Source organism: Hakea prostrata, chromosome 2 (assembly GCF_041222555.1).
Source record: "Hakea prostrata isolate BN-2017 chromosome 2, UWA_Hpros_2, whole genome shotgun sequence".
Lineage (NCBI taxonomy): Eukaryota > Viridiplantae > Streptophyta > Magnoliopsida > Proteales > Proteaceae > Hakea > Hakea prostrata.
The window spans coordinates 73,729,483-73,750,357 of record NC_142601.1 but is presented as its reverse complement, the minus strand read 5'-3'; the positions used below and the strand labels follow the sequence as shown (position 1 = coordinate 73,750,357).

General features: G+C 40.6%; 2 protein-coding genes across 2 annotated transcripts in view; one reads left to right on the top strand and one right to left on the bottom strand.

Annotated features, from left to right (window-relative positions):
- LOC149026424 (uncharacterized) overlaps window positions 1–13,208 on the top strand; it is a 38,344-nt gene extending 25,136 nt beyond the window's left edge. The window contains exons 15-20 of the mRNA XM_089146702.1: window positions 7,750–7,820; window positions 7,934–8,027; window positions 10,624–10,833; window positions 10,923–11,132; window positions 12,182–12,568; window positions 12,660–13,208. Of these exons, the coding sequence (XP_089002828.1) occupies window positions 7,750–7,820; window positions 7,934–8,027; window positions 10,624–10,833; window positions 10,923–11,132; window positions 12,182–12,568; window positions 12,660–12,782 (1,095 nt within the window). The 3' untranslated portion in view covers window positions 12,783–13,208. The remainder of the gene's footprint in view (window positions 1–7,749; window positions 7,821–7,933; window positions 8,028–10,623; window positions 10,834–10,922; window positions 11,133–12,181; window positions 12,569–12,659) is intronic.
- Window positions 13,209–14,057: 849 nt separating this feature from the next.
- Window positions 14,058–20,556, bottom strand: LOC149026423 (Protein kinase superfamily protein). The gene is made up of 6 exons (XM_089146703.1): window positions 20,071–20,556; window positions 19,156–19,490; window positions 18,931–19,066; window positions 16,426–16,562; window positions 16,185–16,308; window positions 14,058–14,902 (listed from the first exon to the last, which is right to left on the bottom strand). The coding sequence occupies exons 1-6, from the start codon at window positions 20,132–20,134 to the stop codon at window positions 14,445–14,447; spliced, it is 1,254 nt and encodes a 417-aa protein (XP_089002829.1). The 5' UTR covers window positions 20,135–20,556; the 3' UTR covers window positions 14,058–14,444.
- Window positions 20,557–20,875: the final 319 nt, after the last annotated feature.

The following is a 20,875-nucleotide window of genomic DNA, read 5'->3' as shown; positions in this document are numbered from 1 at the left end:
GCATCTACAATGTCCCAGACTTCAGTTCCATGTAGAGTGTCTGCTTGGAACTAGTGGATCTATCCATGTTTGTAGTAGTACTCCAAGTACTGGGTGAAAGATGGCTATGACATTTTGCCTAGGAAGTTATCCATGAACTAATGCACTATGTTTCTATAGGTGGAATCATCCACATGATGTAGATATTCCAACGCGTGATCTTTTTCCCATTTGAACAAATTTCCGGCATTTCCCCCCATAGCGGAAGCTGTCGAAACATGTGAAATCTTGCAGGTTTCGACCATCTTGGTGGAAATTTCAACTGTTCTGATCAAAACATGTTACTTTTTTGGCTCCACCTAGGTTCCACTCTCCCCCCCCCCTCCCAAAAAAAAAAAAGGGAGAAATTTCAGTGGTTTTGACCGAGATTTTTACCATGGTTGGGAGTGCAATCACTCATCTTAAAAGTTTCAACAATTTTATTGTACATGCATCAGTTAGATATACTGACTAAATGCTTTATGACATTAGCTGGATTGCTAATTGTTATAGCACATTTTAGGGATCTGAATTAATTATCAGGACATTGGCCCTCTCTCACAGACTTAGTTCTGGATTATGGAAAATTCATATAATTATCTCATCGTAATTGCTTTCTTAGTCGTCAAAGCATCTCCCAGGCATCCAAGAAGGCTACATGAGTAGGCAGATGCAGATGGGTGTTTTTCTGTATTATATCCAGCCAATCACTCCCACATGGATCTCTCTCTTTTTCTTTTTTCTTTTTTTCTCTCTCTTTCTATTTGTCTTGTGCTTTCTCTTATTTCATGTCCTTTAATACTCATATTTTTCATGAGTATAGGATGAGATTTGCATCTTGGAACATCAGATTTTTGACAGATAAGGGTTGGAGCTGGTAGATGTTATCTGAAGAAGGATAATGTTGCTTGTATTCAAGAAACAAGATGGAAAAGTCATAAACCCAAGGCGTTACATGACTTCAAAGTTCAAACTATGGTACTTGGGAAATGAGAGTGGGAGAGGTGGCATGGATAGTTGACATTAGAAGCTTAAGCAAGGATTTTCTTGACATGAAGGAACCCCCAACTTCACAGGAGCGAGTGGGCACATTTAGATAGCCCTCGACACTAGAGGGGGCGGGGGGGAAAATAAAAACTTGCTTTTCTGGTGGGTTTCCGCTCTTATGAACGAGTCTCTTTTAAAACCAACCGCTTTTTTATATTTGTTCAGACCCCAAAGGGTGGACATTATAATGAACCAATGTCTTAAACAAAAGGTTTCTTGATGTCAGAGGCCACTTAAAAGAAGATAATATTTGTGATAGGGAAAGAAGCAATGTAGAAATTGGCAGTTAAGGATGGAGGACAATGCTCATTACCTTTGGTCTCAATAATGGATTAATCAAATTGGTAGCACCTTAGGACTGATTGCATGTTGATTGAGGTCCACAGTTTGGGCATGGGATCAAGGAATATGAGAATTTGATCCATGTACACATGAATATTCATGACAATAGCAAAGTGAGTTGAAGAATAAGATCTATTTTGATTTCTCTAGTACTGCAAAATTGATCGTGTGGTGCTTATCCACTACAATAGAGATGGAAGCTTGTGAATGCAATCCATTATCTATTTTCTACAATAAATACTATGTCCATTCGCAATAAAATTGAAGTCTTAAGAACAACTGCCTAGTGTTGTTGGCAAGCTATGGTGCTCTAAAGCCATGCTTAATAGGATGTGTTAGGTACCTGAATGAGGTTACTTAACAAAGTGGAATAACTCAAGAAGAAAAACGAGACTTTGAATAAAAGTTGAATAAGAAACAATATAATCTACCAGCAGTAGGTGATTCCTACGGCTACCCAAGAGCAATGGCTCTCACATAAACTTCTCTCTATATCCTTTCTACTCATCCTCCCCCCTATTTATAGCAATTACATTCCTATCGAATTAATTAACAAAATCAGCCTACTTCGAGTAGGACTCTTCAAAAGAAACCTAACTGTAATGTAACTCTAACCTAGATGTATTATGACTCTTGACTCTCTAAATCTAATTCTAATAACCTTAACGCAGAAGGACTCTTCATGCTTCAAATTTGCCACGCTCGAATGCACTAGGACTCGCTGAAAACGACAGGACTCTCTTCACTCTTCAAACTCGTCAATCGTTTCCTTGGGAGTGCTTTCCTTGTCGAATATAGACTCTTGATATCGGGGGCTTATCAATACTCCCCTCCAAAAGTTTCACCTTGTCCTCAAGGTGAAAATCTGGAAAGTGGGACCGTATTTCAGCATAAGATTCCCAAGTATTTTCACAAGGCGGCAAATCCTTTCCATTGAATCAAAACCTCCCAAGCAACCCTTGAGTAGAGAAACGAATGTTGAGCAAGGCTTCGGGTGTGAGCTGCAACTCGCCATTTCCCCGCAAACAAGTTGGAAGCGGCCGCGGCTTAATGTGCTGCCCCAAAGGCTCGCTTCAACCGTGAAACGTGAAACACCGGGTGGATCCGTGAATCATCGGGTAAACGTAGACAATAGGCGACGGTCCCACCGGCTCAATGATCTGGTACGGCCCATAGTAGCGATGGCCGAGTTTCTCATTGGGCCGTTTGGCGAGTTTTCGGAAGCGATAAGGTTGTAGCTTAAGAAAAACTTCATCCCCCACTTGATAATGCACTTCCCTACGCTTTGAATCCGTGGAATTGCACATCCTATCTTGGGCCACCCGCAGATTTGTTTTGAGATCCTCCAACACCCGATTGCGCTTTCGGAGGAACACATCAACCTCATCCACTTTAGATCGACCATCCTCCCAACACAGAAGAGAGGGGGGGTCTCGTCCATACACAACCTGAAAGGGAGTCATTTTTGTGGCTGAATGAAACGTCGTATTGAACCAATATTCGGCCCACGGTAACCAATTAATCCAGTCCTTCGGTTGGCGAGCGCAAAAACATCGTAGGTAAATTTCAAGGCTGCGATTTACCACCTCGTTTGACCATCCGTTTGAGGATGGTAGGCACTGCTGAACTTGAGGTTGGTACCCGCTAATTTAAAAAGCTCCATCCAAAAATTACTAAGGAAGACACGATCTCGATCGGAGACGATGGTTCGAGGGAACCCATGCAAGCGGATAACCTCCTTGCTGAACGAGATAGCCACATCCTTGGCGGAATAAGGGTGTGAAAGAGCGATGAAATGCGCGCGTACTTGGATAGCCGGTCAACTACAACAAGCACGGTATCTCCACTCTTAGTCCCGGGTAACCCACCAATAAAATCCATGCTAATGTCTTCCCAAATGCGATCTGGAATTGGTAGTGGTTGAAGGAGTCCAACTGGGTTTCATGGCTTGATATTTACCGCGCCGACAAGCATCACAACTAGCCACAAATTCGAGGACAGCAGCCTTCATTCCTACCCAAGATACCACACTGCTAATCGCCCGTAAGTCCTCAAAAACCCCGAATGCCCACCGAATGGGGTAGAATGATACTCCGAAAGTAATTTGGGAATTAATGGTGACCCATCGGGGATGACTAACCGATTCTTATAGAGTAAGGTGCCCTTTTGAAGCCGGTAGTCTGGGGTAGTCCTGGGATCCCTTCAAAGAAGGCTTGAACGATCTTCCGGTAACGGTCCGAGGCGTGTACCGCTGTATCTAGTCCCTCACTTTCCCGCCAAGTTGCTGTTGTCATCGAATAAAGTCGCTTATCATCCCGCGACCTTCGCGAGAGAGCATCGGCGGCTTTGTTTTCGCTACCCGGACGATACAATATCTCAAAATCAAATCCCAAAAGTTTCAAGACCCACTTTTGTTGATCAAGAGCCACAATGCGCTGTTCCAGCAAATATTTCAGACTTTTTCGATCCGTTCGTACTTTGAAATGTCTCCCCATCAAGTAATGACGCCATTTTTGAATGGCAAGTACTATTGCCATTAGTTCTTTCTCATGACAGACTTGGTTTGTGCGCGAGGGGACAACACTTGGCTCCAGAGAGGGCAATGGGATGGCCCTCTTGCATCAAAACCGCACCCAGCCCAAAACCCGAAGCATCGCCTCTACCAAAAACTCTTTCGTGAAATCAAGCGTCACCAATACCGGAACGGTTGTTATGGCTGTCTTGAGGGCATTAAACGCCGCCGTTGCCTCGTTACCCCACTGAAATGCATCTTTCTTCAATAAGTTTGTGAGTGGAGCGGCAATTTTACCATAATTTCGGACGAATCTGCGGTAATACCCGGTTAATCCTAAAAACCCTCGCAAGGCTTTAAGATTGGCGAGTTGGGGCCACTCCACCATGCACTTAATCTTCCGTGGGTCCGCCGTGACTCCGTCTTTAGATATGATATGTCCTAAATACTCCAGTGTAGCAACCCCAAACATGCATTTTTTTCGGTTGACTACAAGGTGGTCTTGTGTCAGGAGAAGTATAAAGGTGGTTCGCAAATGGGCCACATGTTCCTCCATGGTCTTGCTATACACCAAAATATCGTCAAAGAACACCAAAATAAATTTTCGCAAGTGTTCTCGAAATACCTCATGCATTAGTGATTGAAATGTGGCTGGAGCATTCGAGAGCCCAAACGGCATCACCAGGAACTCGTAATGCCCATTATGTGTACGAAAAGCCGTCTTTTCTTCATCACCTTCCGTCATTCTAATTTGGTGGTATCCTGCTTTCAAATCAAGCTTGGTAAACACTGTGGCTCCGCCTAGCTCATCCAACAGTTCGTCAATTGCAGGAATGGGAAACTTGTCGAGAACCGTGAGTTTATTCAGTGGCACGATAGTCCACGCGTAAACGCCATCCGCCATCCTTCTTTCGAATCAACAAGATCGGATCGGAGTAAGGACTCACACTAGGTCGTACCAATCCCGCTCGTTAACATTTCTCGTACCAATATTTCGACCTCGTTCTTTTGAGAATGTGGTAACGATAGGGTCGAATATTAGGTGGGTTACTCCTCTCGGCTAACCGTATCCGGTGGTCTTGCTTCCTTCTTGGCGGATTCAGTTGGTTCAGCAAATAATTGAGCAAAGTCGGTTAATAAATGTGACATCTTTGTACTCTCTTGTACCTCTATATCATCTCCGACGGGATGCCGAGGTTGTAGCCAGTATCCATCACCACCGCTTGAACCGACCGTAGCACACTCTTCAATGTTGTTTCTAATCGCAGCAAGGTTGGATCCCCATTTAGTTTCACGGGTCGTCCCCGCCACTCAAAGCTCATGGTTCTCAAGCGCCCACCATCGCGTACTTCCCCTAGTGTCCGCAGCCATTCTACGCCCAAGATTATATCAATGCTACCCAAATTGAAAGGGTAAAAATTTTGCACAAAGACCTCGCCGCCTAGCTGAATCGGAATCTGTCGACAAATCCCCGTACCTTTGCTAATCGTCCCATCGCCCAAAGCAACCTGAAATTTTGTTTTCTCGGATTTCCAATCCCAACGGCTCCACCAACTCTTGAGCGACGAAATTGTGCGTTGCTCCACAATCGATCGAATGATGACTTCATAGCCATTTATTTGTCCCGTTAGTTTCAAGTGTGTGTGGTGAATCGATCCCCACCAAAGAGGTATGCGAGAGTTCCGTCTCAAGCACCGGCTCCATATCGTCATCATTGATCACTCCTTCCGCGCGCAACTTCCGGACTATCATCGTCGTGGAGTAACAAAGCAACCTTAGTTGCTTCGGAGGGCATCGATGGCCTTTGGAGTATGGGCCGTCACACCCGAAACATACCCCTTTGTCCATTTTATCTTTGATTTCTTCCTGGGATAACCAACGTGAGCGTCCTGAGCTCCCCGTCGCAGCTGTAGTTGCAGGTCGAGATTGTGAAGAGGAAGACGCGGGTTCACTTATTTGGTTTGGCCGAACCGAACCGTTAAAGCTTTGGTTCATTCCGGTTCCCCGAACCGTATTGGTTCCTTTAATATTGGTGTTGGGTGGGCTGAAGTTAATAACACGTGAGGTTAGATTTTGGGCTGATTGAGTGGGCTGGGCCAAAAGAGGTTTCTTATTTTTCCCCACTCCATTTTTGTCCTCCACGGCTTGGGCCAGGTCCATTATTTGGCCCAAATTGGTGAGCCCAAATAATCGAACTTCAGCCCTTACTTCTTCATTTAAACCAGCGAAAAACACCCCCTTCAACCATTCTCCATCTACCGCTCCGGCTGCTGCCGCTAATTTCTCAAACCCTTCTCTATATGCTGCAAACGTTCCACTTTGCTTGTGATTAATCAATGCTTCTTGGGGAGTCTTCAGCTGTGTTTGAGTTAAATCGATAGATCATTGATTCTTTCAAGTTTCTCCATGATGACAATGGCTGCTGCAGCTTCTCGGAAGCGTATCCATCCTAGTGCTGCACCTTCAAAACAAAGGGTTGCAGTTCGAGTTTCTCTTCATCGCTGAGTTTGTACAGATCAAAGTACCTTTCAGCTCGTGCGATCCATCCCATCGGATCTTCCCCGTGAAAATTGGCATCTCAAGATGTCTAGGAAGGAAGTCTCTCGGTTTCTCCCGGTTCGATTGTACGCTTGTCGTAACTGGAACTCCATCGGTTCTAGTCACCTCCGGCATTAAGGTATGCATCTCTCGCTGATTTTCCTTGCGATAACATGAACCTTAATTCATCTCTAAACTCGTCATTGGCCTTTTCTCCTTTCTCTATGTTTTGTGCTAGGAGTCCCACTTGACCTTGAATCTCTTTCACGATACTTTCCAATTCCTCTACCCTCTCGCTCCATTCGACTCTTGACCATTCCCCTAGAATCGATGGCTCGATGCCAATTTGTTAGGTACCTGAATGAGGTTACTTAACAAGGTGGAATAACTCAAGAAGAAGAAAAACGAGACTTTGAATAAAAGTTGAATAAGAAACAATATAATCTACCAGCAAGAGGTGATTCCTACGGCTACCCAAGAGCAATGGCTCTCACATAAACTTCTCTCTATATCCTTTCTACTCATCCTCCCCCCTATTTATAGCAATTACATTCCTATCGAATTAATTAACAAAATCAGCCTACTTCGAGTAGGACTCTTCAAAAGAAACCTAACTGTAATGTAACTCTAACCTAGATGTATTATGACTCTTGACTCTCTAAATCTAATTCTAATAACCTTAACGCAGAAGGACTCTTCATGCTTCAAATTTGCCAGTCGCCTGAATGCACTAGGACTCTGCTGAAAACGACAGGACTCTCTTCACTCTTCAAACTGTCAATCGTTTCCTTGGGAGTGCTTTCCTTGTCGAATATAGACTCTTGATATCAGGGGCTTATCAGGATGTCTCAAGTTCAAACCTCCTAGCTCTCATCTTTCCCTCCCCCATCCTCCATCAACCCCCCCCCCCCCCCAAAAAAAAAAAACCATAAATAAGTCCAATACTTCCCAGTAAAGATGGTTTACATTCTGATAATCTACCTGTAGTTCTTTCTAGGCAAAACTTTGAGTCTTCTAGCGTGCTATGGAAACTTTTAATTTTTTTTGATAAAAACATGGATTTTTCTTCTTGCCTGCCATTCGCTCAACTCAATGATATACTTGTCTCATGCTCTTACTTTTAATCCAGAATTTTGTTTGCAAAGTAAAATAATTTCCAAGTAGTAGTCTGTTAATCATTGATTAGTAGTTGTATTTGTTGCCTTTCTCATGCTTTACTATTAACTTCTTTAAGAGTTTTCTTATCTCATGTGTTTCATCTTGCATTGGTGCTGCATTATCTCCTATTTCAGTCAGAAGCAAAGCTCTTCCGCATGCTGTTAGACTTGAGAATGAAGCTTGCTAGAAGCTCTGGAACAGCTCCGTGAGTTACTGTTGATGCATGCTTATGCTGATCATGTTTCCTACTAACATATCAAAAATTATTATGCATCAGTATATTAGAGCAGGTTCTTACTTTTTGTTTCTGTTTTTCAGATATGCTATCTGCAGTGATCAAACAATTCAAAATATTGCAAGGACAAGGCCATCTAGCAAAGCTAGGCTAGCAAACATAGATGGTGTCAACCAGGTAACCCTTCACTACTAAAATGAAGTTATATATTCCACAAATTTAGGCTTCGTAGAAGTCCCAGGAAAAAAGTCACCTTATCTGTGGGAGGTAACTCATAATTTGACTTGGAAGTTATTTTGACTAATTTTAATCAGACAACATGCAGTTATGACAATGTATTGTATACCAACAAGGAATGTGAACAAGGTGAAGTTATTGGTAACATTTCTGATTTGTAATTTGTATTCTTTAAGTAGTTCACAAGCCATGTCTGGAAAAACAGAAGAGGTCTTTTGTTCTCCCACCCAATTTTGACAAGTGACAACATGGGTGAGTGGCCATACATCGATGGATTCGTGAGGTCACCCTTTTTCCATGTGGCAACAATCAATTTCTAATTGATATTACATAAGGAAAAAGAAGTGATATACACCACTTCAGTTAGAAAACCAAGATAGGAAAACTTTCGCCTGAACAATATATTTGTTGAAGTATACACAAATTTTAGCTATTTTACTGTTCACGTGAGCAGTGTTATGCTAGTGATGCTACTCTACTTTCTATTTCTAATATAGGAGTCTTGCTACATAAGTTTTGGGAGTTTCTAGAAAACATAGTTTCTATTTTAGAACTTTCTATTTTTGGAGCTAGAAAGTTACTAAAACTGTAATTTTTTCTTCTTTTTTTTTTGGGTAATTTTCATCAGGACCCCCTGAGGTTTGGTCCAAGTCACTTTTAGTCCAGTTTAATTTTTCTTTTGCATATGGCTCCCCTATGGTTTTAAGAAATGATTAAATAAGGACAAGTTTAACAAAAACCGTTAGTTTAATATTTTTTGTGACGAAAATACCCTTTTTCGATTTATTTGTTTTAGTTTTTTTTCTATGCAACTTCCTTTTTGCCCTAGCTGATTGTTTATAGCTTTATAATATCCAACCCTTCTATTCCACGGTTCTGTGTCTCTTCTGTGATTTCGGCCACGCTTCCGCTGCTAATCCTTGGAGGAAGAGCATTCAACTTCTCTGGCCATTTAGGCAGTTGACCTCTAGCGACTTCGTTACTCTCAGAAACTTCTGGCAATGGGGTTATGCAAGTTTCCAATTTCGTGTACCTGTATCAAAATTGTAGCTTTATAAGTAACCATTCAAGCATCAAGCATGATTGGTAAGATGGGTTAGATTTGCATCAACAGCAGAATACATACCAAGCCTTGTCGGGGTTTTGTGACGATTTGCAGAATTGGGGTTTCCCGGCGACCTTGTGATTGTTTTTGCAATGGATATGGCTAATGGGTTTCTGGCAGATAGCAATGTCGCCCTTCTCGGTTAATTTTTTTTTCCAACAAAAGCTCTTAGCTACAGCTTCAATCTAAGATTGCTCAGCTCGAAGATCATCTTGTGTTCTCTGCCAACCTTTCCAGTGCCTTTCCCAGTTGATCGGTGGCCTTGACAAAATCCAGTAACCACCAGGGTGAAGAACTCGATCCACTTCAATCAAGTAGAGCCCATCTGCAAGTTTGAATCAAAACCCAAATTTAGTGAAAGACAAATGAAAAATCAATGAAGAACAAGAATCTGATATGTAAAATGGAAAACGGAGACAGAGATGACTACCATATTGACCCCATGGGATGAGATAGCGCGAGCAATGAGCCATGTCGAAGGACCTGAATGGGTAAGGCAATCTAATGGAAGCCATTACTATATAAAAAGAAAAAAGAAAAAAAACAAAGAAATCGAAAAGGGTATTTTTGTCCCAAAAAATATTAAACTAACTGTTTCTGTTAACCTTGTCCTAATCATTTCTTAAAACTACAGGGGAACCATATGCAAAAGAAAACTTAAACTGGACTAAAAGTGACCTGGACCAAACCTCAGGGGGTCTAGATGAAAATTACCCCTTTTTTTTTTTTCTTTTTTCTAGAGGACAATTACTTGTCTCTCAAGTTGTATTAGATTCATTAGAAGCTATAAATAAAATGGCTCTATGATTCTAGACTCTTTAGCTAGAATCACAGGCCTCTTCTGCTGGTTCTTCATCTCTCTTTTCTCTGTTCAAGTTCAGCTGCTGTTTTGATTATTTAAAGCTTCTTTTCTAACAATATTTTTGTCCCATGAATTTTGCATGGCCATTTCAGGGAGAACTAGCAAAATGAATGACTGAAAATTTGATGAAGCAGTGCATTTTTTATTGAAATGCAAAAATATAATTATTAGTTCAGCCAAACAGTACCAATTATAGATTTCACCTCCTGTTTCATCTTGGAAATGTTGAATAATCAAAGTTGGTTTGTTTTTTCTTGGAAAAAAGGTCAAGTCTATTTATGCTTTCCATTGACTACTTTTTCAAGTGGAGTAGGTGCCAATTTGGTGTCAGAAAGCAAACTCCAATTAGGTTTTCCTTGACTGTAGATAGAGACTAGCCCATCTCGATGTTAGGGACTGGAATCAGTGACGGTTTCCCTTGATTGTACTTCTATTGTTCAAATTAATACTGTTTAACATAATTCTTTGTCATCCAAGAGGATTGTCAGCTTGAGAATGGTTTTTCTAGTCAAGGACATTTATGAAAATTATACTTCATACCTCTCTAATTTTTTTGATGCTTGGTGCAGCACTTCATGACAAGTTATGGGGATTATATTCTTGAAAATATCCGTCAGTTGTCACAAGGGCTGGGCCTCTCTTTGGATGGGGAGGCTAGCGTACAAGCTACCATCAAAGAGGTGCATCCTGACCTGAACTGCCATAAAAAATTAACACCAGCAAGATATGAAGCTTGGAAAATGTGGAATGAAGATGGTCTCTGCATTCAGGAGATAGCTGTAAGACTCTTAATAGTTGCAAGCATATATTGTTGAATTTACATATTTTAGATATTGGTTTTATTTTTGTGATTCATTTTGCCATGCAGAATGCTCCAGGAAGACCGGCTCCAATAAAAGAGCAAACAGTTGTAGAATACATTCTTGACGCTGCTTTGGAAGGATTTGAAATCAATTGGACTAGATTCAGTGGGGAAATAGGGCTAACACGAATGGTATACACAGAAATTCAAGATGCCATATCAAAAGTTGGATCAAGAGAAAAGTTGAAGCCAATAAAAAATGAATTACCAGAGCATGTGAGTTTGATATCTTTGCAGTTACTTGTTCCTGTTTTCTTCAACTCTTCCTATTTGATGAAGATGATTTTGTTAGTTCTTGTCATTGCCTGGGCTTGACTTATCTGGTTTGAGGTCCATTGAATCCACCAGAGAAACAATTCATAGATGATCAGCATGAACTCTTCATACTTTTATAATGTTCTAGGGGAACATCATGAGGAATGATTCTAGTTTAGGGGCTGCAGAGCATCACTATATGAGTGATGATTCTGGTTGATGGGCTGTTGATCATCACTTGATCAATTGGAAGTGTATCCCAATTGTTAACGTGCTTGAGCATCCTGTTGTCATGTTTAAAACTTCCATTACTGCAGACTTTCCCATTTGGGGACCTATTCTCTGCCTTGGCTAAGCCTAGCCTTTGTGAAGACATCCCAACTAGTAAATGCCATTTTATGCAGAATTTCCCCATCAGGCCTAAAAGAGCTCGTGGCCTTCGTGTAGTTCGCATGACCACATTAGTGGACCTGCTTGTTGCTGCCGCCTACTTTAATCTGTTTGCATCTTTGCCAATTCTACAAGGAAACTTAGTTGTCCACTCTGAAACCTTAGCAGCTGACGTAGTTTCCATTCAGAAAATGCTTGGCATCAATGTTTCTGACACCCCTCTTCTAGGAATATTTTCAGCTTTATTCTGAATGAAACATGGACCCTTTAGAAATCCAAATGAGAATTAAACTCCAACAAATGCATCTGCCTCTGTAATGGTCTAGTGCAGTCTTCAATAAGGAGTGGCTCAAAAAAAAATGTCAACTGTATGCATAGGGGAGAGAACCAGGGGATGGGCTGGAAGCGACCAAAACTTCAGTTTACTCTTTGTTCTGTATTTCCTCAGAATTTGCTTGAACCTGGAATGGCATATCCCCACCTTGCTTTGTATGTTTGTATGGATGAAGAACAGGAACAATTTGAGACTGGATCTCTACATCCGATGCTTGAAATTGCAGTTGACTCCAGCATTTTCATTTGCATCTTATTTGAGTGGGAAACTTTGTGCTGTTTCGTAGGTAAGTTATGCTCTCATCAAGGCAAGTCTGACAATAAAAGATCTCGGGATATCAATAGACTTGATACCGTCTTATCTTCAATCCTCAAACTCATGTGAACTACAGCCTAGGACATCAGAGTCCTTGCAAAACCTCCACTGTAAAAACTATTCAGAGAGCCCTCATTTGTCTGAAGCATCAAGTGACAATATGGGAGCAAATTCTAGCTTAGATGGAACCCACCAAGTGACCGCCCCTGAGACATTTGCTGGCATAAAGCAACGACGACTTGATGATGTTCAAATTCAGGCATTGAAGTTCCAGAAAATTGATGGATCGGGAGGAGTCAAAATAGCAGTGGAAGCAACAAAAGACAATATCATGGAGTGGCTTAGGAACCATGATGGGGTGAGGGGCAAAATAATCTATTTCAGGGCATATCTTTTTTTAGGATCCATGTAGATGACGATGCTGATGGTTTGGCTTGAATATTTTGCAGGTTGCTGTTTCTGATATTACAAAGCATTTCAGTGAATCTGAGGAATATGTGATAGATCTGTTGAGATGCCTTGAGAGTGAGTTTTTAGTTTTTAAAAAGAACAATTTGTATAGAATAATGTAAGTAGCCCGAGGGAGGGTGGGTTATTTTCCTTGCTTAAATGCATGTTTCTTCGGCTAAATGTTAGGCCTTTGGCATTTGATTGGAAAGATGACCTGACCTTTCAATCAGAATGTAACTAGCATTTAGTAACGCCTTTCATATTCATATATTTAGGGGCATTTCAGGTTATCTTTGAAGGCCTTCAGAACGCAACCCGTATTACAAAGAGACCTTAAATCTCAAATCTTAGAAACACATTTATAGGTCATACGCTAAAACTTGATATCTATTCCTTCAAACCCACCATCTAAAACTAAAACTGGCTTGACCTTGGCAAGAGCATCGTCTTCGTCTAATAAGAACTATCAATCAGTTTCTTGCAGAACTTATTTTCTCTGTTAAATAAAATAACGGAGGCACCACTTATAGGCGGGTGATGAAATTGCAACGTTGGCATGAACAGAAGATCCAAGAAATAGAACTAATTCACACTCGGCAGCCGTTGCATCAACTGAATTTGCCTTGAAAAAGTCATCTCTTTGCGACTTTGCCGGCTATGTGATCCTTCACATAGCCGGCAAGATCTTTTACAAGTGTTCCATCGGTTGTAGAAAGCTATTGAAGGTGCCACATACCCCATTTAGAGCAGCGATGGAGTAAGAAGATGTGGAACAACAAATAAACCCTTAAAGCCGCAGGCAACCTACAACCTTGACCAGGCAAATTTAACTTTGGAGCAAAAACTGCTTTCCATCATCTTATCACAAATTGGAGTCATGAAAGAACCACAATCGGGTAATGTCAACTGTAATAATGGACAACCGGAAAGGGTTACCTATTGTGCCAGCTAGTTTGGGGGAGAAAATCTTCTGCTGTGACATCTCAGTGCATTTTTGTATTAAATGATTAGCTGAGATTAAAAACTGGATGAAATACCTACAGTCAGAATGAGCCGCATAGACCAGGCCAACATAGCCTGAGATCATTTAGAGCCACTCGTTTCCTTGAAAAAAGGAAGCAAAAAAAAAAAACGTTTTGGTGCATGCATCAAATAAGTACATTACCCTAATATTCTGTGATTGAATATGGTTATTAGAGACCAATTAATATGAAATAGATAAAAGTTGAGATCACATTCAATTTTGCTTTTGACCTTATAGCAGGTGAGCGGGAGGGCTGGATCAATTTCTTCTCTCTGAAGACACCCCCCCCCCTCTTCCCAACACCCGTATATTAAATTTCTTGAACTGCAAACTAGGAGACAACGGATTCTGAAATACTTGAAATTTCAAACCCAGTGAAATGCTAATCCCAAAGCACCTCACCCGCCAGATATACATCACAACAATATTATTATAAATAATGAGCAACTACTTTTCAAAACAACAAGGAGAAGCGAGTGCAGTTACAAGATCAACTAGTCATCGAGTAAATGGGTCAACTGATGCAACAGCCAACAAGAAGCTTGGCAAGGAAAATACCAAGTCAAAAGCAGATGTAGTATCAAGACATGAACACATGTATCTTAATAAGCATTATCCATTCACATACCGTCATCTGAAACAATAATCACACAGGAATTGATATCAAACACGTTCTTGACACCTGATCATTCCACAGGAGGGGCACCTGGGAAAAAAACCACACGAAAACCTGCCTCATACAACACTTACTAATACTTTCTCATCTCACTCTGCATGTTGCAGGGCCACCTGGAGAACAATTTGGGTTCTGAGACCTACAATCAGCAACAACATTGCCTGCAAACTTGCGGTGCATCCGATAGTCAGGAAGAGCAGAACTAACTGGCCCCTGTCTCGAGACTTCATTTGCACCACTGCTTTGCAGAGGCTCCAATGTCTCTACCACATCACTCATAAGAGGCCTTGCTTTAGGATTTTGGCTCAGGCAATAGTAAGCCAAACTGCATGCCTTCTGTGCAGCCCTCACTGAGTACTGATTCTCCAATCTTGGATCAATTATCTGCAACAACTTTTTTCTATCATTAAGTTTTGGACGTGCCCAGTCTACCAGGCTCTGCTCTTTGCCGGGTCGTGTTTTGTCCACAGAACGCCTACCGGTTAACAACTCGAGAAGAACAACACCAAAGCTATAGACATCACTCCTGGCAGTCAGGTGACCTGATCATTCAGTGAAAATGTCAAGCCAAATAGCAACCATTGCCAATGTACCAAACAGAACCGTAGACATAGGTCGCTGGAGTAACCCAAGGATTGAGAAATACGTGGATGAACTTATCAAACATCACACAACAATTTAAACAAACAGACAGAATTGCCAATGTATAGAATAGAACCACAGAGAAGGCAAAGGCCTGAACAACCACGGAGTGTAAAATGGGTGGATGGACTAATCATGTATAGAATAGAACCACAGAGATGGCAAAGGCCTGAACAACCATGGAGTGTAAAATCGGTGGATGGACTAATCAAGATTCAAACCAACAATCTTAGGAAAACGTAATCACAAATGCATGGGACAGAACTTCAGATCTGGGTGTAATCACATATTCACATGTTTGCTATTTTTCCCTTCTTTTCATAAATAATTTTTTAGAATAAAAAACCACAAAAAGGGAAGTCAGCTCCATCGCATCACGAGAGAGAGAGAGAGAGAGAGTTTGATGTTGAGAAACAAAAAAGTTTACCCAAAGTCATAAACCAGAGGGCCAGAACCACAGACTAACATTGGAAAAATCAACCAAGCGATGCTTATCAAGGTTTCAAAATTTGGGAATGGCGGATCAGGTGATTTGGATCAGAATTGGCTTGATGGCATCCGACAAGGCTGATACCCTAGCAAAAACTAGCTTTAGAGCATATTTGGACCAGTTCTTACCAAGTCTGATCCAGACCCCAATGCTGGCTTTTAAACCCTGAGAGTTATGTTAAAACTTAAGACATAAAGTAAATCATAAATATCATGCAAGTGTTGGGGATTAAAAGGACAAAGAATAAGACATAAATTGATTGGGTTGAAAATTGAAATAGCAAATGAAAACACAAATGTTAATGACTGAACAGCAAGATATGGTCTAGGCACAAAAACCACATAGATGAGCCAAAGTAATTGGACAAGACTTCTTTTTTTGGTAAAATAGTTGGACAAGACTTAGTTGAATGAGTTTGGTAGTTACTAAATTTCAGGAGATAAACCCAAATGAATAGAAAAGTATATAAATTAGCTGTGCAGTATCTGATGATAGCTACAACATGACAAGATGATCTCAAGGAATCAAGTTCAAATATCTATGGAGTAGATAACAACTCATCCAGATAATTTGAAGCAGAACCAGAAAATTAATACTATGCTCACTGCAAACACTATCCAGATATCCTACAGCTCTGGACATGAGTCGTAACTGACAGGGCCAGCAAGCATACAAAGATCAAGAAGCCATACCCGTCATTACATATTCAGGTGCAGCATAACCATATGTACCCATCACACGAGTTGATACATGGGTCTCATCACCTTGCGGTCCAGCTTTGGCAAGCCCAAAATCTGAAAGTTTAGCTGTGTAGTCCTGCAATTCATAGGGTACACGTTCAGAGGAACAAAGACACTATTTTTTTTGCTCCTATGGGAAAACAAATGTCTTGAGATAGCAGAGTTCAGGGTTGGGGGGAGATAAACCACAAACCGAATCCAGTAGAATATTGGAGGTCTTGAAATCCCGGTAGATAACAGGCCTTTCTGCATTGTGAAGGAAAGCAAGTCCTTTGGCAGCTCCAAGTGCAATCATCATTCTTGTTGCCCAGGACAACGGAACTGCTGCCTCTGAATGCCTCAAGCAAAAGAAGAGATTTTAATTTCAGTCATGAACAACAATCCCCACCCACTTAATTTGAGAGATTTAAAGATATTAACTATGTTATGACTAAAAATAACTAACATTGAATCACAACTTACACAGAGATGAGAGACTTGATTAGATAATTATTCCCCAAACAGAAAAGTATAGAGAGAGAGAGTAGTGACTTTGGATGTGGAAACACATAGCTAGCACCCATATAAATAATGAATTTTTGTGCTATTTGATGGCATATAACGAGAACCTCATCTACGACCTTATAGCTTTGCAACTTCTTAGTTCGACATACCACCCACCCGCATCAGGGAAAAAGAGAAAAGAATGGAAGATGCTAGTAAAGCCAACAAAGGAAATTGTGTATTAGGAGTTACAAATAGAAAAAGCTTACATGCATATCATGCTCATGATCTACAATATCTGCTCATTACGTAAAGATTGGTCAGCACATGCATATAACATCTCTAAGGGCAAACCCGGTGCCAAATGCTTCTGCACAAGTAGAGTCCGGGGGCAAAATATCTCCCGGTTCGAGATCTCAAATCTCAAAAGATATCAGCTCAACCTAGTGTAAAATATCCCATCTTGGTCGAGATTAGTCGAGATATCTCGATCCCGACTTGTCTCGACACTCCTTCCCCCATTTCTAGGTTTGGTAATTTGGCCAGATTTTTCGCTAGAAAGTTGATCGAATCTCTACCTAGACTACATCAACAAGCTGCTTAGCTCATCTACAACAAATATCTACTGATTTGAAGCTAAACTTAAAGCAAGGTGAGCGTTGTTCCCAAACTTCATTTTTCAAAGAAAACTCTGTTCCACACTAATGCAGTTGGTGCTGGTGGAGCAGAAGTTGGAAGAGCTGCTCAGTCATTGATTTGGCTCTTGTACTCTCGTGGTATAACTTAGAAGTACATTGACGTTGTAATTGAAATTATGAACAACTGAATATTTTTGATGTATTATTTGTCTTTAAATCTGTATGTTATCATTCATATCACGGAATGATTGTGTAAATCATGTTTTATAAGTCTGCATGTTCACTCCTTTAGTGTATCCATTTCGAAGTAAGGGTTGAGTTGGGACTGATATACACATATTTTCTCCCAAATCTAAGTCCATCAGTGTGTTTATAAGGTCTAAAATAGGCTAAATACCAAATTTCAACCCAATCTAAGCCACAATAGCATCCAAGATGAGCCCTCAAGTTGGGTCGAGATGTCTGGGAATTTTTACCACCAATAACTCAAACCATGGTTGATACAATGATACCTGTATTTCGTGATCAGCATTGACCTTGACACCCCCCCCAAAAAAAAAAAAAAAAAAAGGTGGGGAATTTTTTTTCAACCAAGAGTCCAGTAGTTGTGGTTGAAAACACAAGGAATTTCGGCAGAGCAAAGGGATCTTTGCAGCCCTTGTTATGCGGGAAAAATGCCCTTAGGGCCTGTTTGATTATGTGAGTCTGGAAATTTCAAATCTATGAAGTCATAATTCATAAAATTAACTGTTTAGTTAACCTGAATTTGAAGAATGAAATATGTGGACTCATCCTGAAAAACTGTTTGGTCGATGTGATTTTTGTGAATGTGCAAATGTTTAGCGCTTTTATAGTGGGGAGGTTCACCCCATACCCATAAATCTACAGATTCACATTTTTAGTGTAAAAAGATGAATCCCTAGATTTCATGAATCCAGGAATTTTCACAACTAAACGGGAGATTTAAATCTCGCATTCATGAATCTAGAGATTTGAAATCTCTGGATTCAAGTAACCAAACACGCCCTTACACTACTTGTTTTTCAATCTCTTCACACACCATATAAGTAAATAGCCATGGCGATATCTAATATTGATTTCACAGCAGCAAATGGTTGCCACCATGCACTAGTTGAACATTCCTGCATATCATGGTACTCCAGTGGTCCAGCCTAAGGTAAGTTTTCAGGTAATCCCTCTCAAAAACTGCATTCTTCTCTTTAGAGTTAGTGAAGACTGGTTACATGGCAGAGGATTCTTCCCATGAACAAGAATCATGCCATGGCGAATTAAATATCTAAGTTAAATACTAGTTTTGAGTCTTTTGACTTTAAAGGCAATTCTAATTAATCATCCACTTTGACGTTATTCCAACAGTTCCAACTGCGACTACCCATAAAAATCAAATATGGATACTTTTAATAAATGCTTCAAATTTAGCAGCTCAGTAGCTAGCTCAAAAGGTTACTTAACAAGTGCAGTTTCAATGTAACCTGTAATAACAAGGATCATCATTCAGTGAAAGAACAAAAAATACGAAAAAGAGTGCATATCATGGGAGAAAAGTAAATGCATACTTCGGAATAAGTGGTTCTCAAGGCTGCCACGAAACATGAACTCATATACAAGTAATCTGTGATCATCCTCACAACAGTATCCGATCAACTTCACCAGATTTGGATGCCTAAGCTGCCCTAGAAAATTGACCTCTGTCTGAAGTTTAAACACAAAACAGTAAACGAAGCAAGCAAACAAAAATCATATAACTGAAGACAAGAGAAGGAAAAGAATATCCAACTTACAAGCCATTCTCTATGCCCCTGAAGTCCCTCTTTGTTAAGCACTTTGACAGCAACTGGGAGAGATTTGAGGCCAACCCTCACATTCTCATCTATGTATCCCTTGTATACAGTCCCAAACCCACCTTCACCAAGGACATAATCTGAACGGAAACTCTTGGTAATAGTCTCAAGTTCAAAGAGTGTGAAGGCTATCACGTGGGTATATAAAACTGCATTCTTTCTGGAATCCTCGGCAATGTGAGGGGTAGAAGGGTCGCTCAAATCCGAGAAGGAACGGTTATGCTTCGTATCAGGAGTATTATTCACGGGCAAAGGGAACATACGAGCTTCTTGAGCTGTAATATGATAGAAAAACAGAGATGAAAATGGGGATTTCAAATTTGGAGGAAAGAACAAGTGAAACGGAGCCTAATTCAACCTCCAGAAAATGGAGAGAACTCGTCTACAGTACCACTGTAAGTGGGGAGAGGGGTGTCTACCTGATCCTTGAATATCATGAATTTGACCTGAAATCCTAAACTTTAAACCAGCCATCAAGTATAAAATGAAATGAAGAAACCCATGAAACAAAAAAAAATCAACAAACGTTAAAACACAAGGAGTAGATAGGCCACCAAGTTTGGTGGGTGGCTTATCCGGTTAATGTCCCATTCCCACTGCTTGGTCAAATTGTCACTCCACTTGGCCTGAAAACAATTTTTCGGCCAGGACATAAAAGATGTACGAGAAACTTTCCATTTACATGGTCTAGTTGAGACAACCTATCCTAACCATCTCAAAAACTAAAAAAATAAATACTGGTTGGTGGAAGATGATGATAGAGGTGAAGAAATGCCATAATGCGTGCCCAAAATGAATACCAACGAATGAGTGACAGGAAAATGAAATCGGAAAGGAATGAGATTAAGCTTTAACCTTGAACAGGAGTATGAGCATTTGCAACGACCGCTGATTCTTCCCTGGTACCGCAATTTCCCATCTTCCTCTACTCGTGGCTGCGCCCTAACACTGAGTCTCATTCTTCGCCAGCTCCCTCCGTATTACGAGTACTCACTACAAATTTTATAAATCACATAATGCTTTCACAAAATGTAAGCATTATGCAAACATGGATTGTGCTATTTGACTCTCTCCCTTCTCCGTCTCTGTGAATGCTGTGATTTCCGTTTTTCTCCCGTATTTCTTCCTCTTTCACGTTAACCGGCTAAAAATCGAAACTTGCCGTTCTTCCCATTCGTCTTCTTAACTGCTGGAGAAGATCCATTCATACAATCAACAACTCAAATACGAGAGAAATCTCTACTGAAAGTAAAAAGCCGCCGAGCTCTTTCACACTCCACTGCACTTCAAGTGCGAGATTTAACAAATGTGTGAAAACGCCTACCCAGGAGGAGGCCAGGAAACGAGACGAGCCAGAAGATTAGATTTTTTATATTTTATATTTATTTTTTTATTTTTTTATTTATTTTTTCGGGAGGTAAACGCCAGAGGATTGGATTAGATTAGAGGAAACAAAGCTCGTAGGCCCATTAATTAATGAGTATATTAATAGATCAACCCTCCTTTTTTTTGGTAGTTGACAACTAAGCCTCTCGATTCCATGAAATAACATGTGAATCCTCTCTTATTTCTGTGAAAAAACAAAAATATATGCCATGTTGCTGACTCTTGAAACTAGGTTTCTGCAAATATACGTCTTACCATTTCCTTAGTAAAGTAG